At 44.3% G+C, this 21,697-nt stretch overlaps 1 protein-coding gene across 2 annotated transcripts in view; it reads left to right on the top strand.

The window, feature by feature from the left end:
- Window positions 1-17,112, top strand: part of LOC141055857 (uncharacterized) — a 44,029-nt gene extending 26,917 nt beyond the window's left edge. For both annotated transcript variants that reach the window (XM_073552578.1, XM_073552577.1), the window contains 4 exons: window positions 83-206; window positions 290-387; window positions 586-676; window positions 11,307-17,112. In XM_073552578.1, coding sequence (XP_073408679.1) covers window positions 83-206; window positions 290-387; window positions 586-676; window positions 11,307-12,253 — 1,260 coding nt within the window. In that variant the 3' untranslated portion in view covers window positions 12,254-17,112. The remainder of the gene's footprint in view (window positions 1-82; window positions 207-289; window positions 388-585; window positions 677-11,306) is intronic.
- Window positions 17,113-21,697: the final 4,585 nt, after the last annotated feature.

Below are 21,697 nucleotides of genomic sequence, written 5' to 3'. Positions count from 1 at the left end.
TGACACTTCTGGGAATGCTGGGACATTATGCAGTAACGCTATGACTGGATCGGGTGATGACGGGTATCATTCTATGTGTCAGGTTCCTATAAGGTGTCAAGATGTTGCCGTCTATTTTTCCATGGAGGAATGGGAGTATTTAGAAGGACACAAAGATCTGTACAAGGATGTCATGATGGAGGTTCCCCAGTCCCTCGCATCACCAGGTAATAGACAGGACTAAATACACACGGCCTATAATTGTCTATATGTAAAGAATGAATTCAGTCCCTGTATGTGTTTCCTTCAGATCTATCCAGTAAGAGGACAACACCAGAGAGATGTCCCCGTCCTCTTCTTCCACAGGACTGTAAACAAGAAGATCCCATTGTTCCTCAGGATCATCAGGTAGATGGAGAGAAGGTGTCATGAGATCTCCCCTATGATGTGTAGACGGCTGTGAAGGTCTTGTGTTCAGTCTTGTTTTATCCACCAGTATTATATGTTTTATACTTGTGTAATGAGAACGGTGGAGATGGCAGGATTAGAGCTGATCATAGATGTGACTTCTCCATCGGTCTGTGACTTTTACAATATTTGTTTCAGGGTGAAGATCTGACCCATATTAATACTACAGAGACATATGTGAGGGGTGATGAGCAATGTAAAGAGGAGATTCCTACATATGACTACCCAGGTGAGTAGTAACCACTAAATGCAGAGCAGTCACAGATTCTACTGTAATTATATGTTGAATTTCTAGCGGCCGTACCAGTCCTGGAAGGACAGTCAAGTGAGAAGCCAAACCGTTTTGAAGTCAACAAGAAATATGTAGGCAGATCAGGAAAGGATTTAGAATAGGGTCCGGTAATAATCTCAAAACCAGGTAACTTCGCTCTGGTAATAACAGATTGGCTAATTTGACTCTTACACAATGAACTAAGTGACCCTGTGAATTTAGTGTAGCATCTCCCCCTGCGCAGCCATGCACTATATTGCGAAGGCTGGTTAGAAAAGTGACAGTGCAGGAGCATACCAGTACCAGAATATTACAGAGTAATCATGGTTAAACGTGACATGGCAGCAAATTAAGTTCTTCTATGTTCAAAGGTGTTTCTCTATACCTTCTGTACACAATTGATTATTGATACCCTACTTTACGTGATGTGTTTGTTGTATGAGCTCCCTTGGGAAGAATAAACACGTATCTTAATGCAGAAAAGATCAAACTTTTTTTTTTTTTTTTTTTTTAAATGTCCATACTAGTGAGAATAAAGTTCATTTTCTCTCTTCATTTGGCTGCGTGCGAACACCAGGCAACATAATAACACTGTTAACTTGCAGATTGACCTCATCTGCAGGTTAACAACGTTATTTCTGGTGACAGTATTCCTATAACATAGCATAAAAATGTACCAATAAAAATGCTCACAACCCGGGCGTAGAACTGGTTCAATAGCTAGTCCTGATATATTGTCCCACATCCTTGTATATACGCTCCCCCCCAGCCTGGAATATGCTCCCCCCAGCCTGGAATATGCTCCCCCCCCCCAGCCTGGAATATGCTCCCTCAGCCTGATATATGCTCCCCCCAGCCTGGAATATGCTCCCTCAGCCTGATATACAGCTCTGGCAAAAATTAAGAGACCACTGCACAGTTTAACAAAGGAAAGTATAAGAAACCTGCTGTGGTGTTGACAATCCTCTTGCAATAGGACAAGCTGGATGGCAAAACAAGTGCTAGTAATATCCCAAAAGTAATAGGAATGAAAAAATAACTTTTAACCATGCCAAAGGAGTTGAAAAGAAAATGAGAAGCAAAGGAGAGCCAGGCTGAAGCTTGCCAAAGACCATAAGGATTGGACCATAGAGGACTGGAGTAAGATAATCTTCTCTGAGTCTAATTTTCAGCTTTGCCCAACACCTGGTCGTCTAATGGTTAGACTGAGACCTGTAGAGGCGTACAAGCCACAGTGTCTTGCACCCACTGTGAAATTTGGAGAAGGATCAGTGATGATCTGGGGATGCTTCAGAAAGGCTGGAATTGGGCAGTTTAATCTTTGCGAAGGGCGTATGAATCAAGCAGCATACAAGGTTATCCTGGAAACTCAGTTGATTCCTTCTGCTCAGACAATGTTCCCCAACTCTGAGGACTGGTTTTTCCAGCAGGACAATGCGCCATGCCATACATCAATGTGTGGATGAAGGACCACCACATCAAATCCCTGTCATGGGCAGCCAAGTCTCCAGACCTGAACCCCATTGAAAACCTCTGGAATGTAATCAAGAGGAAGATGGATAGGCACAAGCCATCAAACAAAAGAACGGCTTAAATTTTTGTACCAGGAGTGGCATAAGGTCACCCAAAAGCAGTGTGAAAGACTGGTGGAAAGCATGCCAAGACGCATGAAAGCTGTGATTTAAAAATCCTGGTTATTCCACAAAATATTGATTTTCTGAACTCTTCCTGAGTTAAAACATTAGTATTGTTGTTTTTAAATGATTATGAACTTATTTTCTTAGCATTATTTCAGGTCTGCAAGCACTGCATTTTTTGGTTTTTGACCATTTCTGATTTTCTGAAAATAAATACAAACTTTAGTGCTTGTAAATTCGGAGACATGTTGTCAGTAGTTGATAGAATAAAAGAACAATTTACATTTTACTCAAATATTCCTATAAAGAGAAAAATCAAACTGAAAATTTTGCAGTGGTCTCTTAATTTTTGCCATATCTGTATGCTCCCCCAACCTTGTATATCCTCCTCCAGCCTGGTATATGTTCATGCAGCCTGTTATATGCTCCTCCATCCTTGTATATGTCCCTCTAGCCTGATATGCCTGGTATATGCTCCCCCATCCTGTATGCGCTGCTGCTGTTCTATACATACAAACAATAAATCTTTCCCTCGTTCCCTTGCCAAGCGTGGTCTGCGTTAAATATTTAAATTTTGTTGAAGACACTGTGTGTGAATTTGTCTTCAATAAAATAGCGCCAGAGATCGCGCAATGTGCAGGCGTTTACTCCGATCCAACACTCCTCTTCCAGCCTTGCCGGAAGTCACGGTATGCCCTCACGTATTCAGTCAGCGCCTACACATACCGCAGTCTCCGGTGCTACAGTCCTCCTCCATCCTCCTCATCCTCCCTGTCACCTCTATTAACGCATTCAACTCTACATTATAGATACAGTCATCGGCGAAAACACGTTTTGCCAAAGTTCCAACAATTTTATCTGGCGCTGAGATTCCGTGACCATGTCTTTCATATGTGTGGCAACCATGTGCCACATCAGTATCACACTCGGCGGCGCCGGGGAATCAGCAGTACTGTAACAGACTGACCTGGTTGGAGTAGTGATATTGCAACCACTAGGGGCAGCACCGGGCAGGAAGCGTAGTCTAGAATAGCCAAGGAGTCGCTACACAGCAACAGCAATGTAGTTTGAAGGAATAAGCAGGAATCATTGTCAGTTAATCCAGAGATGGTTGCCCAGGATGAGCAGTGTTGTTTGAAGGAATATCAGGTGGAAGGAAGTTTGACTAAAGGCAGGCAGCTCAATCGCACAAGGACCTGAGATCAAGGCAAGGTTTAAATAGGGTGTGCAATCAGAATGAACCAAACCGGAGAAGACATCAGCAACAACATAGGATCAACTATTTGGATAAGCACTGAACTGTTCAGTGAGCTGAATAGCTCAGAAGTAAGAGCTGCCGACTGGTGCACAAGAGCTGCTAGGTTAGAATCCCGACAGGTACTGTTTGCGCTGATCCCTGGCGCCGGGTGTTGTCCCCTGCTCTGCCGGCACTTCATCTGCCAGCTACAGTAAAAATCACAGCATGACCCAACAGAAAAGGATAGATATAAAGATGTCAGTCACATATGGAATTAGTACAGTGTGCGCAGCTTACTCTACATGTACACACTACAAGTACTTTATTGCTTACTAAATTATTTTCTGAAAAAAAATGGCGTGGGGTCTGCCAAAAATATAATACACAGCAGAGCGAAAGTGGACCGGTAGGGGCAGATATTTATAGCCTGGTAAGGGGGTGTCATGGGGTCCTTTTCTGGTATCACACAATCAACATTATTATGTAACATTCAGACACAAAAAATATACATACTGTATAAAAGCCAAACAAAAAATAAAAGTCCCAAAGGAAAACCTACAAGTCATGGTAGGTTGGGGGTGGTGAAGGTGGGGGTCCTGCTTGGACATTAGGCCTTGGTTGCTGGGCCACATCTCTGTCCCGCTGTGCGCTGCCAGTTGGCTCTGGCATCTGTTGCATCCTGGCAGGATCAATTTGGGGGATTGGGTAGGGGTAATTTGGAAATTGCTGGGGGTATTCCTGATGGTAGGGCTGCCCAAATTGCCCATATCCCCCAATATGGCCATGTCTAACATACCCATATTGGGGCCACCCTCCAACATTGGGTAAGTTAAAGTGGCCATATTGTGCATGTGCGCCCTGGCACATATATTGGACCTGTGGAGCCACATTCTGGATGTGTGCAGGCGGAGTTGTTGGCACCCGTGGCGGAGGAAGAGGTTCCAAGGATGGTTGACTTGCCACTTCAAGTCCAACCAGCCTATTTGATTTTCCTTCGACAGCTGCCACCTTTCCAAAAACTGAAACACAGTGCGGGGATTATTGGGTGGTGTGCTGGCATCCAAAACTATTTGTAGAGCCCCTCTGGTACGCAACCTGTACCCACGGGGAATTGCCCTCAAGTACTGTGCCAGACTGCGCCCATAAGCCTCCTCCCCATCATCATGAGCAGCTGTGGACAAGTAGTCTAAGACACCTCGGTCAACCTGCCTCCTTGTTCCCGAAGCTGCTCCTTCTCTCCTGCGCCGGCCTCGTCGTGGTAGGGCAGAAGGCTGTGGAGAGGTATCCAGTGACATGGTGGGGCTGCTACTGTTAATAATAATAATAATAATAATAATAATTATATAGCGCCAACATATTCCGCAGCGCTTTACAGTTGAACAGTTTCAAACAGTCATAAGTAACAACGTTAACAATACAATAATTAAAGCGAAATAAGACGACCCTGCTCGTGGGAGCTTACCATCTACAATGAGTTGGGGGAGATACAAAGCACAGGTTTGTATTTACAATGATGTATTTACAATGATGGTCCAGCCATCTTCAGGGGGTGGGGGTTAGATGGAGATAGTGAATGGGCTACACACACACAAACATAAAATGACTTTGATTACTGAATGTGATAGGCCGCTCTGAACAAATGTGTTTTGAGCGAGCGCCTAAAACTATGCAAATTGTGGATGGTCCTAATATCTTGGGGTAGAACATTCCAGAGGATTGGCGCAGCACGGGAGAAGTCTTGGAGTCGGGAGTGGGAGGTACGGATTAGGGCAGAGGTTAGTCGAAAGTCATTTGCAGAGCGCAGCGGTCGGTTAGGCCGATACAGAAATGAGGGAGGAGATGTAAGGGGGTGCCGCACTGTGGAGAGCTTTGTGGGTGAGAACAAGTACTTTGAATTGTATCCTGTAATGAATGGGAAGCCAGTGTAGCGACTGGCGAAGAGCGGACGCGTCCGAGTAACGATTAGCCAGATGGACAACCCTGGCTGCTGCATTAAGGATGGACTGGAGAGGGGAGAGTCGAGTGAGGGGGGAGGCCAATTAATAGAGCATTACAGTAGTCCAGGCGGGAGTGGATCAGGGCGACAGTGAGGGTTTTCATTTCCATGGTGAGAAAAGGGCGGATTCTAGAGATGTTCTTTAGGTGTAAGCGGCACGAGCGGGCAAGAGATTGTATATGGGAGGTGAAGGAGATATCTGAGTCAAACATAACACCCAGACAGCGCGCCTGCTGTCGGGGTGTTACTATGGTGCCACCCACGGAGAGGGAAATGTCAGATTTAGGGAGGGTAGTAGATGGCGGTAGCAGAAGAAGTTCAGTTTTGGAGAGGTTGAGTTTCAGATAGAGAGCAGACATGATGTTGGAGACTGCAGACAGACAGTCAGTGGCGTTCTGTAGTACAGTGGAGGTAAGATCAGGGGATGATGTGTATAGTTGTGTGTCATCAGCATAAAGATGGTACTGAAAGCCAAATCTGTTGATGGTCTGTCTAATTGTGGCCATGTAGAGAGAGAAGAGAAGGGGGCCAAGGACTGAGCCCTGAGGTACCCTGACAGTGAGAGGAAGAGGAGATGAAGTGGAGCCAGAAAACAGAACACTGAAGGAGCGGTCAGAAAGATAGGAGGAGAACCAGGAAAGAGCAGTGTCCTTAATGCCTAGTGACTGGAGCCTAGAGAGTAGGAGAGGATGGTCAACAGTGTCGAAAGTTGCAGAAAGGTCGAGAAGAATGAGCAGAGTGGTCACCATTACGTTTTGCTGTCAGAAGGTCATTGGTCACTTTGAGTGCAGTTTCTGTCGAATGTAGGGGGCGGAAACCGGACTGTGAAGGGTCTAGGAGGGAGTGAGTGGAGAGGTAACAGGTAAGGCGGGAGTATATCAGGCGCTCCAAGAGTTTAGAGATGAAGGGGAGATTGGAGACTGGTCTGTAGTTTGTGCAGGATGGGTCGAGGGTGGGTTTCTTTAGTAATGGAGTAATGATAGTGTTTGAAGGAGGAGGGGAAAATGCCAGAGGAGAGGGAGAGATTAAAGATTGTAGTTAGGTGAGTTGTGACGACTGGAGAGAGAGACTGGAGGAGATGTGAGGGAATGGGGTCGGTTGTGCATGTAGTCGGACGAGAAGAGAGGAGCCTGGAGACTTCTTCTGTGATGGGATCGAATGTGGAGAGTGAGCCAGGGGAAATGCAGGGAGGGATGGGAGTCACTGAACTTGGTGGTTGGGAGCGGATTTCCTGACGGATATTGTCTATTTTCTCTATAAAGTGGGAGGCCAGGTCATCAGCGCAAATGTCTGTGATAGGGGCTTGTGCTTTTGGCCTGAGGAGGGAGTGAAAGGTGTCAAAAAGTTTCTTGGGGTTGTTGGATAGTGAGGAGATCAGGGTGGTGAAGTAGGTCTGTTTGGCAAGGTGAAGGGCAGAGTTATATGTCCTTAACATAAATTTGAAGTGTATGAAGTCTTCTGGTGTGCGTGTTTTCCTCCATAAGCGTTCAGCACACCTAGAGCATCACTGGAGAAATCGGATTTGCGATGTGAGCCAGGGCTGTTTCACTCTGTTTGGAGGTTCTGAGGGTGAGGGGAGCTACTTTTTCACGGGTGCTTCTAAGAGTGTCATTGAAGTGATGCACAGCCAGATCAGGACAGGAAAAAGAAGAGATTGGGGACAATGATGAGTGTAGGGAGTCTGAAAGTGTATGAGGGTTAATGGCTTGTAGATTTCTGACTGAATGGTAGGTAGGAGGGTGCTGGGGTGAGCGAGGATTTGTGAGTGTAAAGGAGAGAATCTTGTGGTCAGAGATGAGAAGCGGTGAGTTATCTAGGTAGGAGATTGAGCAGAGTCGGGCGAAAACCAGGTCCAGGGTGTTACCATCTTTGTGTTTCAGAGGTTGAGAGCTGTGAGAGTCCTAGAGAAGTGGTTAGTGATAGAAGCTGGGATGCAGATATGGAAGTGGGGCTGTTAATGGGGATGTTGACGTCTCCCAGGATAAAGGTTGGTAGTTCTGAGGACATGAAGTGCGGCAGCCAGGCAGAGAAATGGTCCAGGAAGTGGGTGGGTGAGCCTGGGGGCCGGTATATCACCGCTACTCTGAGGGAGAGGGGACGAAAGAGCCTGATGGTGTGGACTTCAAAAGAAGGGAATGAGAGTGATGGAACTGGGGGGATGACCTGGAAAGTGCATTGTGGGGACAGGAGTATGCCGACTCCACCACCAGGTCTGTTGGTCGGTCTCGGGGAATGGGAGAATTGTAAGCCACCATGGGAAATGGCAGCAGGAGAGACAGTGTCAGAATCCTGAATCCAGGTTTCCGTGAGGACCAACAGATTCAGAGAGTTTTTTCCAGAAAGTAATTGTGTAGGAAAGGAAGCTTGTTGCATACAGACCGTGGATTCCAAAGGGCACAATTAAAAGGAGATGAAGGAGTGCAAATAATATTAGTAAGATTATTAAGTTTTCGATGTGAGGTAGGGTAGGGGTTGAGGTTGGGGGATGGTGGACGGGGGTTGGGGGAGATGTCCCCTGAAATCAGTAGGAGCAGGAAGATAAAGAGCAAGTAGTTTTTGGAATTGTATGAAGATTTTTTGTGCAGTGTGTTTGGGCAAGATGGGCTGAGGTTTTTTAAGAAGGTGAGAAGTGCATGGGAGCTGTACATGGGAGAAGGAAAGAGAGAGGAGCTGATGTGTATGAGTCGTGATGGAGGGGGGATTGGTCGGTGAAAGTGGATTGCAAGAGAACATAGGAGGATAGGAATAAAGCACATGGATAAAAGGGAGAGCAGAGTGTGGGTTACCTGACTCCTGCCCTGACTAACTGCCATGTAATAACTGCTGTATCACGATGCTTATCTTCGTGGCGCTTTGCTTCTGTGATGCGTGCACCCCCACATGCGTGCACCCCTAAGGATGGTTCTAAATTTATAGTCCAGACTGCAGGGTCAGAAGAGATGGATTGTGTGAACTGGTTGAGGATAAATTGCCAGCTGGGGTCAGCACACCAGGGTTTTTTTTTTTTTTTTTGGTTTTTTTTTTGATGATCAAAGACATTCAGCCCGGCAACTGTTGCCCTGGTCCTCTTGTTGTGCTGGCTGGCTACAAGATTCTGGTGGTGGGGGTGTTGCTCTGGGAAGTTCTGCAGATGGGTCTGACCCTGCAGCATCAGACACTGGATCTATCACCACCTCAGTCGGAACCTGTCTCCCTCTCTGTAAGGTTTGACTCGGTGCTACAATATATATAAAAAAAAAAATGTTGCATTGAGGAAATAAAAAGTACAAAATTAAACCCTGCACTTACGGTCTCTGATCCATCACAGGAGCAAGGAAATGTAGGCAGTCGAAGTAGAGGTATTTCCTCTTGTTGGTTCCGGCCGCTCCACTATGGGCCCTCAGCTGTCTCTCCCTCCTATGTGTCCCTACAGCTGCGCCAACGCCTCGTCACATCAGTCACTACAATGTAAAACAAAACACAGGATTTAATAAGACCGCACATATGGCTATCTTATCAATGGTTTACATATGATTAGGCAACCATTTTTAAACTTATATGAATTAGATTTCAGATGGCTCAACACCAATACTCCAAAAATGAGTAACAGGTTCAGGCCTACTACAAAGGACCTTCTAACCAACCTACTTTAAAACAAAATGTAGAAAAACCTGTGGTAATGATGTATGGATGCGAACATCTATTATATTTTGAATAAAAATAAACCAGATATATACTGGCTAAGATACGGACCAAAAAACAAGGAGAGCAATGCATTTGGTGGAAGAACAATTAGCTAAGGATTGCAATATTTGTCCGAAAATGGTAATGGGGCCACCAGTCAGGGATGTGTAATTTAGATTGGGAAAATATGCAGACATTAATGGCGTAGTACTTTGTTAAAGATATTTGAGCAAGGAGGCCACATATTGTAACTTACATTGAGCAGAATACATTTGCCTTTTTTATGTGTCCACATTTTTACAGTGCAATTGAAATTTTGGTGGAATATTTACATGGCTAATTTGCTCCTGCTCCTCCCGAGGTCTGGCCGCATAACCACTGAACATCTGGGAACAGATTCTTCTCCACGCTGCCTCCTTGCGTGTCCGGTCAGCATAGTGGGGATCTCTCTGGTCCCATAGTTCTGGCCTCTCCTGGACCAGAACGATCAGCATTTCCACATTCACTGGTGTGGACATGATGGAGGACTCCATGGAGGTGTTCTTCCTGTTTTTTTTTTTTTTTTTTGTGCAAGTGAAATTTGCATCCCAAAGCTTCCTGCTATTTCCTGTTGACCCGGAGAAGTCTTGTGATTTTATCGCAAGTCACACTTGTGGTCTGATTGTAATCTGATTTTTTTTTTTTCCTCTTCTCGCACCTATAGACTTGCATTGGCGAATCTTGGCTGAGAATCGATGACAATCACAGCATGCTGCGATTTTCTCAGCCCGAGGAAAACGGCCGAGAAAAAATCAGATGCTGTGAGCTGCCCCATAGAATAACATTGGGACGAGTGCAATGCGATTTTCTTTATCGCATTGCACTCGTCCGATTTTCTCGCTAGTGTGACTCCGGCCTTAAGGGGGTTTTACACTAAGCGATATCGCTAGCAATATCGCTAAAACGTCACTGGTTTTGTGACGTTATAGCGATATTGCTAGCGATATCGCTATGTGTGATACTTACCAGTGACCGGCTCCCCCGCTGTCCATCGCTGATCGCGCGAGAATGTCCGGCTCCATTTCTCGTCGGGCGCTTCCTGCTGAGACTTCCTGCTGTGACGTCCAGCGACGCGTGGAGGCGGGCGGGAGGACGCAGGATCGCTGTGTGTGAATGGTAAGTATCGTGCGCTGCGTCGCTGCTGCATCGCTGTGAGGTCTTTCTGTATGAAAGCTCACTAGCGATCATTTAGCGATGCACCAGCGATCCTGACCGGGTCGGATCGCTGGTCGGATCGCTGGTCGATCGCTAAATGTAAAAGGGCCTTTAGTCAGACTTCGGTATATTACCTTATCAGACAGTAGTCTGTTGTATTTATATCTCCATTTTTAATTTAACTCTGTCTTTAGATTTGTGTTAATAAAGATCATTCAATTTTACTTTTTTGGCCTTAGGCTTCCTTTTTCTGCTGGGATTCATTACTAATTTGGGAAGTGTCTTTCTTTAAGCCATTTATGTGTTGGTTTATTTATAGAAATGTGGCATAGTTTTCCAGATTCACTACGCCGCTTACCCCATGTCCAGGGCGTTGCAGTAGCTTGGGTATCCATGGTTATGACCACTAGCAACTAAGTCACTCTATGATTGGTAGTAACCATGGATACCTAAGCTAATGCAATGCCCTGCACATGGGGTGAGCAACATAGCGAGTCAGAAGAACTATACTACATATTACCTAATATTATTATTACACCTACTACATATTGGGATAGTTGATCAGAGATGGGAATACGCCTTTAAGAATAGTACATTTTATGGTATATATTTTTATCTGTTGCTAAAGATTGTAATATAATAAAGCTTACCTTTAATTCTCCTTTTATTGCTTCAAACTTTTCGTTTGTCGATTGTACTTTAGAGTTTCAGTACCATGGGATTTGTGAACAGGTTGCTCACCACTGTCTTAGGTCATATTTTCATTGTACTTTGAGTTGTATATAATTTTGTATATAGAAATTATATATAATATAAGGTATTGATATTTAAAAATAATAAAATCTGTTTTATTCTTGGCAGATGACTGTGGTGTCAAACCAGATACCTATGAAAAGCATGCCATTATTCCAGCTATACCTCCAGCCCTTCAGAGCAAAAATCAGTCATCGGAGCCTTCTCAATCAGTCACCTATTTGGATTCATCACAGACTGTTAAGCAGAATGAAAGCAGCAAAAGTGATGTTGAGCATCAAATAATTCCCACAGAGAAGAAACCATTTTCATGTCCAGAATGTGGGAAATGTTTCATGGTTAAATCAACACTTGTTAGACATCAGAGAATTCACACTGGAAATAAGCCATTTTCATGTTCAGAATGTGGGAAATGTTTTAGCCGGAGATCAGATCTTCTTAACCATCAAAGAAGTCACACAGGAGAGAAGCCATATTCATGTCCAGAATGTGGGAAATGTTTTATTTACAGATCAGATCTTCTTAGCCATCAAAGAATTCACACAGGAGAGAAGCCACATTCATGTCCAGAATGTGGGAGATGTTTTAAAAAGAAATCAAATCTTGTTACCCATCGAAGAATCCATGCAAGTGAGAAGCCATATTCATGTCCAGAATGTGGGAAAAGTTTTATTCACAGATCAAATCTTGTTAACCATCAAAGAATCCACACAGGAGAGAAGCCATTTTTATGTTCAGAATGTGGGAAGAGTTTCATAGATAAATCAACACTTGTTAGACATCAGAGAATCCACACTGGAGAGAAGCCATTTTCCTGCTCGGAATGTGGGAAATATTTTATATATAAATATCACTTGCTTGCACATGAGAGAATTCACACAGGTGAGAAGCCATATTCATGTCCAGAATGTGGGAAATGTTTTACTCACAGATCAGATCTTATTAAACATCAAAAAATTCACACAGGAGAGAAGCCATATTCATGTCCAGAATGTGGGAAATGTTTTATTACGTGTTCAAAACTTGTTGCACATCAGAGAACTCATACAGGGTAGAAACTTTTTTTTTTTTTTTTTTTTTTTTTTTTTATGTGGTGTATTCCTGGGAATCATATCTTCTTCATCTAAAAACTTCATGTAGAGTGTGAAGGAAATTGTAACGCCGCTGTTATGAGCTCATTTTCTCCTTTACCTTTGATGTCCGATGAACTCCCTCTGCTGGTGAAAGGCGGTAGTGAAATTGATTTGGATGGGAAAACCCTGTCATCTGAACAGGTGGAGTGTGATTGGACATCCGGAATCTGAGTGGATATAAGGCCGCCGACTCCCTGCTGGGTTGCTGGTGATCCTCTCTGCTCTGAGCTCTGGCCTCCAGTTTAGTCCTGTCTACTAAAGCTAAGTTTTTGCTCTGCTATTGTAAAATGAGATTTTGTCTCGTTTACTTAGTGTTTGTGTTCAGCCAGCCCTGGTTGGGACTGGCTGAACTCCATTTTTGTCTCTGATCAGTTGATCTCTTTGCTCTGTTTTCAGAATATACCTGAGTGCTGATATAGTGATTTTCAAGTCTAGTGACTTCAGGGCCTTTTCTAAAAATCAGACATTATTTTTGGCAGGATTTTTGCGTGATTGCAGACAGTTGCTTTTCTTTCCTGTCCTATCTAGTTAGTGAGGGCCCCATCGTTTGCTCAGCCTGTCTTTCTTTCTGTGTTTGTGTTTTCACCGTCAATACATGTTGGGGGCTGTCTATTGCTTTGGGGTCTGCTCTGGGGTAGTTTAGATTTCCCCTTTCTTTAGGTTTATTTAGTTCTCCGGCTGTGAACGAGGTGTCTAGGACCACCGTAGGAACACCCCACGGCTACAGTTAGTTGTTGTGAATAGGATCAGGGGTCTGCAATCCGCTAGCTACCAACCTCTCTGGTTTTCTGGACTTAGCTTGTATTTTTGTTTTTTCCTCCTCCGGTGACTCATAACATCCCTCCGTGTCTTGAACCCTGTGCCCAGCGACTGTGACTCTTTGATACCTGACTTGCTATGATTTAATCTGGGTTCATCTTGGAAGTAGGAGTCTGGGGTATCCGCTGAGGTTCTGCTACTCTGCTCAGCTGGTTATTCGGTGCAATTCCCTGCCGGTTCCAGTCCAACCCGGCGGAGTTTGCACCAGACCGCTTGGGTTCCTCTCTAGGTCGCTGCCTGATGTCCGGAGCCTGATGACCACGGCCTGATGTCCGGTGTCTGACGACCTCTTCCCGATGTGCCGTGCCTGATGTCCGGTGTCTGACGACCTCTTCCCGATGTGCCGTGCCTGATGTCCTCCTCCAGATGTCCGGATCCTATGCTTCCCTGCCCGATGTCTGGAGTCTGCCGATCGCTGCCAGTGGTCCGGAGCCTGATGACTGCGGCCTGATATTCGGAGCTGATGTCTGGAGCCTGTCGATCGCTGCCAGTGGTCTGGAGCCTGATGACTGCGGCCTGATGTCCACAGCCTGATGGCTGGAGCCTGATGACTGCGGCCTGATGTCCGGAGCCTGTCGATCGCTGCCATATGTCCGGAGTCTGTCTACCTGATGTCCACCTGCAGTCCTGATGTCCTGCTGGCTGCCTGATGTCCACCTGGTGACCAGATGTTCTGATGTCCGCCTGGTGCCCTGATGTCCAGCCCATGTTCCTGATGTCCAGCCCGTGGTTCTGGTGGTCCAAGTTGTGCTATGAATCCAGTCCTGTTCTTCTTGGATGGAATCCTCCATGGTTTCCCGGAGTCTCCAGCTCTGTTCCCCGATGACGTTCCCGCCAGTGAGTCCTGGATCTGACCAGCCTATGACTGGTGCTGTAGTGCCAACATTCCTGGAGCTGTGCTATCTGAGTCCTGTTCTGTTGTCCTGTCGGTCTTACCTGCGATGGCTCCTGCCGTTGTCTGAAGGCTGCCTGAGGTTGGTGTCTTATGCTCTCCTGCTGTGCCGGTGCTACGCCTGAGGTCTGAGAGGCCATCCTAGTATGCCCGAGCCAGTTATCCCTGGATTGCATTTACCCATGAAGGCCCCTGCCATCATCTGAAGTCTGACAGAGGTCGGTGTCTGATGTTCTTCTGCTGAGCCTGTACTACTCCCGAGGCCCAAGAGAGAGGCCATTCTAGTATACCCGTGCCAGACAATTCTGGACTGCGTCAACCCATGATGACCTCTTGCTTCGCTGTCAACATGAGATGTGTTTCCTTCATGATGTGCATATTCTGGAACCTGGTGTTTCTATGTCTTTGCTTTATTTCAGTAGATTTTAATTTTCTTCATACCGCACTTCAGGTGTCTGTTAGTCCTGCATATCTTGTCAACTAGCTCAGCTGCCACAGACCCCGGTTGCTACCTTCCCTTGTCCAGGTGTAGGCCCGGGTTCCCACTTCCATATTCCACAGTCACCTGGGACGCATACCCCGTCGTTGTTGTAGTGCAACAACACGGGAGCGTTGGCTGGGTAAGCCATGCTGCGCGCACGATCGTAACAGAAATAAATATCAATAATTGAAAATCAGGCAGTAGAGTTCCATTTAGTTGACAGAAGTGTGAAACTGGATATACCAATATTGTAAGCACAAAGGAGCTTTTGCTGGAGGTAGGTGTCAATCCTGGCACCTTAGCTCCTGGATTCTCAGCTTAGAGGGGGGATGGCAAATGGTCTGTATAAGAAGGAATATCTCCTACTGTCTGTATAGAAAGGCACAGGTATTTGAAAGGGCACAACTTGGCTCATCCATTCATTCGGAGACAGCATCTTTAAATCCCTTCCCGACTTGCGCCATATATACACGGCACCGCAGGAGCTGTCTTCCTGTAAACTGCTGTATAAATATGGCGCTCTGATCAGGTAAATCAGTGATCTGTCTTTGTCCCCAGATGGGACATCAGCAGTATAAAGTAAAAGACTAGAAAAAAGTTAATGAAAATGTAAAGAATTTTTTTTTTAAAAATATCACAAAATAAGGAACCATGACAAAATATTAATCCAATAAATATACGGTATGTAAAAAAATAAAATAAATCCGAAGCATTATTTGTAAATTTTGCTAAGACAAAGCAAATATAGCATCCCCTTTTGGTTTATACACAAAGAACGTGAACATATCTGGGCTTCAACTTAACAGCCAACAGGTCAACTCTGTTTAGGTGGAATTACACTCCACTGATCCAAAACTTCCAGAGGGACCTGGATAGATGGGCTTCCTTAAAGTTATCCTGGCTTGGCAGAGTACATGCATTAAAAATGGTGTCACTGCGTCGCTTCTTATATCTATTTAGGTCCCTCCCAATTATGGTACCAGCCAGAACGTTCACTCATTTACACTCTATGATGTCTAAGTTTCTTTGGCTAGGAAAACAACCCGGAATTGCGCAAAAACTTATGTTCCATCATAGAAAAGAAGGGGGTTTTTCCCTCCCTAATTTTACACTTTATTACAAGTTGGCACAGATTGCGCAATTAATAAGTGTGTTCATAGCCCAATAGTCCGAGATGGGTTATTTTGGAATCATTTCTCTCTAAACCATTCTCTTTATCAGGCGTAATGTGGACCACAGACCGGCTTCCACGGGGGTTAATGAATGTGGCTCCTTTTACAGTCCACTTGTTGCTTCTTTGGAGGAAAGTCTGGTTTAACTATAACTTATAATCAAGCCCTTCTCCCCTGACAGCTATATTACAAAACCCCATGTTCCCACCAGGCCTTGAGTCACAAATTTTTTCTTGGTGGAAGCTGAAAGGTGTTCATATACTTAAACATTTGTGTTACCCATTTAATATCTTACTTGACAGACAGGAATTTGTTCAAAAACTTGAACCTCCAGTTAGGGAGGTAATGCGATTGAACCAGATCTTCCGCTTTGCAAAGTAGCTCCTCCCGAGTGGTACTACTCTCAGGGCAACGAGTTTTGTAAATAAATGTCTAAATGACCCTTTGGGCAGGGGAACGATCTCATTGATCTACTATGCTATAAATTTGCCACAAGATGATAAAAAATTGAATATGCTACAATGGGAGGAGGATCTGGGGTTTGAACAGTCAATTGATGAATGGCATCGTAGCTGTGACACCCTATCGAAAGGTAGTCACTAGACTTCTCTTGTGGAGACCTCCTTAAAACTATTGCACAGTCTATTATGTACAGTAAAAAAAAGTCATAGACTTTTCCCTAATGTCTCGGGAGACTGTTTTAGGGGCTGTGGAATATCTGGTGACATGAAACGTATTTGGTGGTCTTGTACGGTGGTTTCTGGGCTTTGGGAGAAGGTGAAGCGTCTGATAGCACAGATGTATGGTGGACCGGTTGTTCTGGAACCTTCTACCCTGTTACTGGGAACCAGGCCTTCCCGGCTTCCAAAAATCTTTCAGAAGCTAGTAAACTACTTATGTATGGTCACTAAAATCCACATTGCAGCAAAGTGGAAGTCGCACTCACTGTCAATATCTATAGTGAAAGAGAAGATGAATGACACATTGTTATATGAAAGAATAGCAGCAACTAGAACCGACACATGGGATTCTTTCTTCATGGTTTGGCATCCCTGGATGAAGCTTCACTCAGATACTCGACTGGATCAGGCACTGAGGCTCTCTCCGTAGCAAATTGAGAACTGGTCACAGCCTGGGACGGGATTCATATATGATCCTACAATAGTGGGTTGCATAACCGCTTTAAACGCCCTGGATTGGTTATTGATGATACCATTATAGATTATTGGATATTGTATCATTAAATCCTTTGTGCCTTTCCCTACCCCTGTCCATGTCCTGTCTTCCCCTGTCTTATTTCAAGTTTATTGAATGTTAAATTGTTAGTTTACGCTCCCTTGCATGGGAGTTCATAACTTGGACTTGGTTTTAATAAGTTTCTAAATAAAAATTTATTGAAACTAAAAAATAAATAAAACGTGCACATATTTGATATTGCCCCTTCTGGAACGACCTGACCTATAAAACTGTCACTAGTCAACCCCTTCAGTCAACACCTTAAAAACAAACAACAAAAAAACAAGGCCCAAAACTATGCTTTATCATGTTGCTGAACAAAAGGTGGAAAACAACACTATAAAAAAAAAATCTACATAAAAATTGTACAGCTGAAAACGTTATCTTGTGCTGCAAAAAAACAAGCCGTCATACGGGTCCGTCAGCAGAAAAATAAAAAAGTTATAGCTCTCATCATAAAGCGATTCTTTTTTTTCTATAAAATAGTTTTTATTGTGTAAAAGCACTGAAACATAAAAAAATGAGCTATCGCTGTAATTGTACTGACCCGAAGAATAAAACTGCCTTATCAATTTTACTACATGCAGAAAGGCATAAAAAAATAATATATGAATTACTGGTTTTTGTTCATTCTGCCTTCCAAAAATCGGAATAAAAACCGATCAAATAAAGTCATGTGTCCAAAAATGATACCAATAAACAATTCATCCTGCAGCCCTCACATGACTGTCAGCAAAACTATGCAAAAATTATAGCTCTCAAAATATGGCGATGCAGTTTTGCAATAAAAAGCGTCTGTGTGTGACAGCAGCCAAACATAAAAAAATATATCAATCTGGTGTGATGGCACAGCATTTTACATATATTATCCACATGTCTATTTTCTATCAGCCAGGAGGAATAGACTGTTATCTATATGTTCAGTTTTGCATTTATGCGTTTGTTCTTCAGCTGGTCAAGAACCATACACTGTTGTCATATTAGTCTTTTTTTTTTAAATCAGATAATTTTTATTAACAAGATTCAAAATGACATTGCACACAATTGTGCCCAAAAAAGGAGCATAGACATATTTACAAACATTATAAACCAATCCCCCATTTCCCTCCCTTAAATCCTCAATAGCCAATAATGAGACATCAGCATCCATTGCTTACACGTGTAAACAGCATCCCTCCGGAATCAGTTTCTCTCCACCCATGGTTTCCAAAGTGATTCAAAAGATTTCACACTTTTCCTTTTCTTATAAATATCCTTTTCCATTTTAACAACTACATCAGACTGTCTATAAAATTCCCGCAGAGTCGGCGGCTCTCCACTCAACCAATGTCTGGCAATCAATTTACGTGCAACATACAATAATCTAGCTATGGCCAGTTTATGATGATTTTGAACTTGGATCTCCTCTACATAACCCAAAATGCATACCACAGGATCCCATGTGATTGTACATCCATACGATTTCCCAATTGCTTCTCCCACCTCCAACCAGTATGCATTCAGTCTCGTACATTGCCATAACACATGCAAAATCCCCGCTCCCTCAGACCGACACCTAGGACATTCAGAAGTCTGTCTCAACCCTGCCCTATAAAGCCTATCTGGAGTTCTATATACTCTGTGAAGTACATAATATTGTGAAAGTCTATCCGGCTCACTTAATGATAACTGAGGAATATATGCCATGATATCTTCCCATATATCCTCCTCTATCCTTCCCACCTCTTCCTCCCATTTCTCTTTTGCTTTAATGGGAAATCTATTAAGAAAGGTATGTAACAAATCCCTGTAAATATTTGAAACTACCCCCTTCGTTCCACCCACCGCACATACATAGTCCACCAGAATATCTAGAAATTTTCATATCAACCATTTTACTCTGCGCCTGATATGCATGTCTCAGCTGTCCATATTGAAACCTACTGGTCTCCCGCAACCCATACCTCCCCCGCAGTGTCTCAAAGGACAATAACCCCCGTTCGTCCTGTATCTGATCCACATATAGTATACCTAGTGATATCCAATTTTTAAATTCCCCCATTTTAACAAATTCAGGCAGTACTTCATTGTTCCAAATTGGGGAGAGATTTGTTAATGCTCCCACTTCTCTTGTCCTTTTAATTGCCTCCCAAACTCTGTGGATTAGCATCAAAGTAGGATATGTCCCACCCAGCTTCCCAAAATTCCCTGCCTCCAGACCTTGAACCAATGGGTCCCTTCCCACCAACCAAACCATAATCCTTTGAACCGAACCCAGTCCTTTCTCCTCACTCCATCCTCTTAACTGCTGACCCTGTGCCGCCAAAAAATAAATCCAGGGATTCGGAAGAGCCAATCCCCCCCCCATCTTTAGGCCTCTGCATGAGTTCCAGCCTGATTCTTGGCTGTTTTTTCCCCCATACCAGGTCTCGAAATATAGAGTTAATGGTACGAAACCACCTTCGGGGCAGCCAAACAGGGGAGTTATGCAATATATATAACAATTGGGGCATAAGAATCATTTTAGCCAGGTTTATCCTACCCACCACAGAGAGGCACAACCTGCACCACACCCCTACTTTCTTCCTAAATTTGTCCAGTAATGGGGACAGATATAAATCAATATAACTCGAAAGAGGAAGGGACACCTGAACTCCCAGATATTTGAACCGCTGAACCACCGGCAACCTACTACCCTCCAGTGCTGTCGGAATCTCCCCGCCCCCCTCATCAGTTTGAGCAGGGGGTTGGACCAGATGGCCCAGGAGGTCCCTTCCAACTCTACGATTCTATGATTCTATCTACCAGCAAAATATTTGACTTTGCCCAATTGATCTCCAGACCTGAAACCTCCCCAAATGCCCCAAGAATGTTCATCGCCCCCTCCAAGGCCCCTCCAGAATTTTCTAAAAATAATAGTATGTCATCTGCGTATAAGGCTATTTTCTCCTCTATCATACCATACCGGAACCCCTTAACCAAAGTCGAGTTCCTGATTGTCTGCGCCAGGGGCTCCACTGCCAACGCAAAAAGCAGCAGCAACAGCGGACACCCCTGCCTAGTCCCCCTATGTAAACCAAAACTTCCAGAAACCTCCCCATTAACTCTCACCCTAGCAGTCGGAGAAAAATACAATAACCTCACCCACGAGACAAAAATTGGTCCAAAACCAAAAGATCTCAACACTTCCCAAAGATAGCACCATTCAACACTATCAAATGCCTTACGCGCATCCAAGGAGACTACAATTCTATTCCCTTCATTATCCGACGGCACCTGCAGGTTCAAGAATAATCTACGTAGATTTATCGCTGTAGACCTATTTGGCATAAAGCCAGACTGATCCGAATGCACCAAACCCTGAACCATACTTGCCAGCCGGCCGGCCAAAACTTTAGCCAAAATCTTAACGTCCGCCGACAACAATGAAACTGGCCTATACGATTCCGCCAATTCCGGGTCCTTTCCTTCCTTTAAAATGACTACTATTATCGCCTCTCTCATGGACACCGGCAGCTCTCCCACCCTTAACGCCTCCTCAAAGACTTTTTTTTAATTTGGCCACTGAGATGTCCATTAAATTCTTATATATCTCAACCGGGAGTCCATCAGCCCCAGGAGCCTTGTTATTAGCCATTGACATAATAGCAGATCTAATCTCCTCCTCCGTTATAGGCTCCTCCAACCTTCCCCTATCATCGTCCCCAATCCTAGGCAGTTTCGCCTCACCCAGGAAACTTTCAATATTCCCCATTATATCTCCCACCCCTGACGTATACAGCTGCTCATAAAAACTTTTAAACTCCCCTAAAATATCCTCTACTTCTGTCAATACAGTCCCCTCTCCCGTTCTTAGTTTGTATACGTACCCCGATTCCCTCTGTGCAGCAGCTACCACCGAAAGTAAGTGTCCCACTCTTTCCCCATCCTCAAAAAACTGTACTTTCTGAAAAACTCTTCACCGCCTTTTTTATATATAGCTTATTAACCGTTTCCTGAGCTTCTAAACTACATTTAGTTATCTCTGATGGGTCCGACACCATATCCCTTTCAGCTCTTTCCAAATCCTCTATGATCTCCTTATCTTCCAACCTAGTCCTGGATTTACATCTAGAAATTTCCCTAAAAAGAAGACCCCTCAGAAAAGCTTTCATTGCGTCCCACACCACCCGCCCCTCCACACTTTCCTCATTAAACTGCCAGTACTCTGTGATTTCCTTCTTAATGATATCCATATCAATATGTTCAAGCCACAAGGGGTGCAATTTCCATCCCACTCCCCGTCCATGCCTCCCACCTGCCCGTCTAATCAAAAGCTCTATAGGCCTATGGTCTGAAATCACCCTCGGCAGATATTCAATTCCACAGACCATACGCGTCATTAAATCATTTCCCAGTGCCAGGTCAATCCTGGAGAGGGAGCCATAAGTTGCCGAATAGCAGGAGTAGCAAACTACGCTCTCATTCCTCACCCTCCAGAGGTCCACCATCCCCATCTCCGTCATATAATTCCCAAACTTCGACAGTTTTTTAATACCTTTGCTTGAATCTTATGTCTATCCCACCCTTCATCCATCACATTATTGACATCTCCAATGATTAACATGGGAAACCCCATACCCCGTTTATACAATTCAAATATTTCTTGTACCTTTTTCCCCGAGTATGGGGGTGGGAAGTAAACAGCCGCAAGACATAGTGACTGCCCATAGAGTTTACAGAATAATAGAACATATTGCCCATCCCTATCTACATGGCACTCAATTTCTTCAAAGGGCGTGGACGCC

The sequence above is a fragment of the Dendrobates tinctorius genome, unplaced genomic scaffold (genome assembly GCF_039654945.1).
Source record: "Dendrobates tinctorius isolate UK_male_01 unplaced genomic scaffold, ASM3965494v1 ptg000192l, whole genome shotgun sequence".
Lineage (NCBI taxonomy): Eukaryota > Metazoa > Chordata > Amphibia > Anura > Dendrobatidae > Dendrobates > Dendrobates tinctorius.
This window is presented reverse-complemented; position numbering and strand designations above follow the sequence as displayed.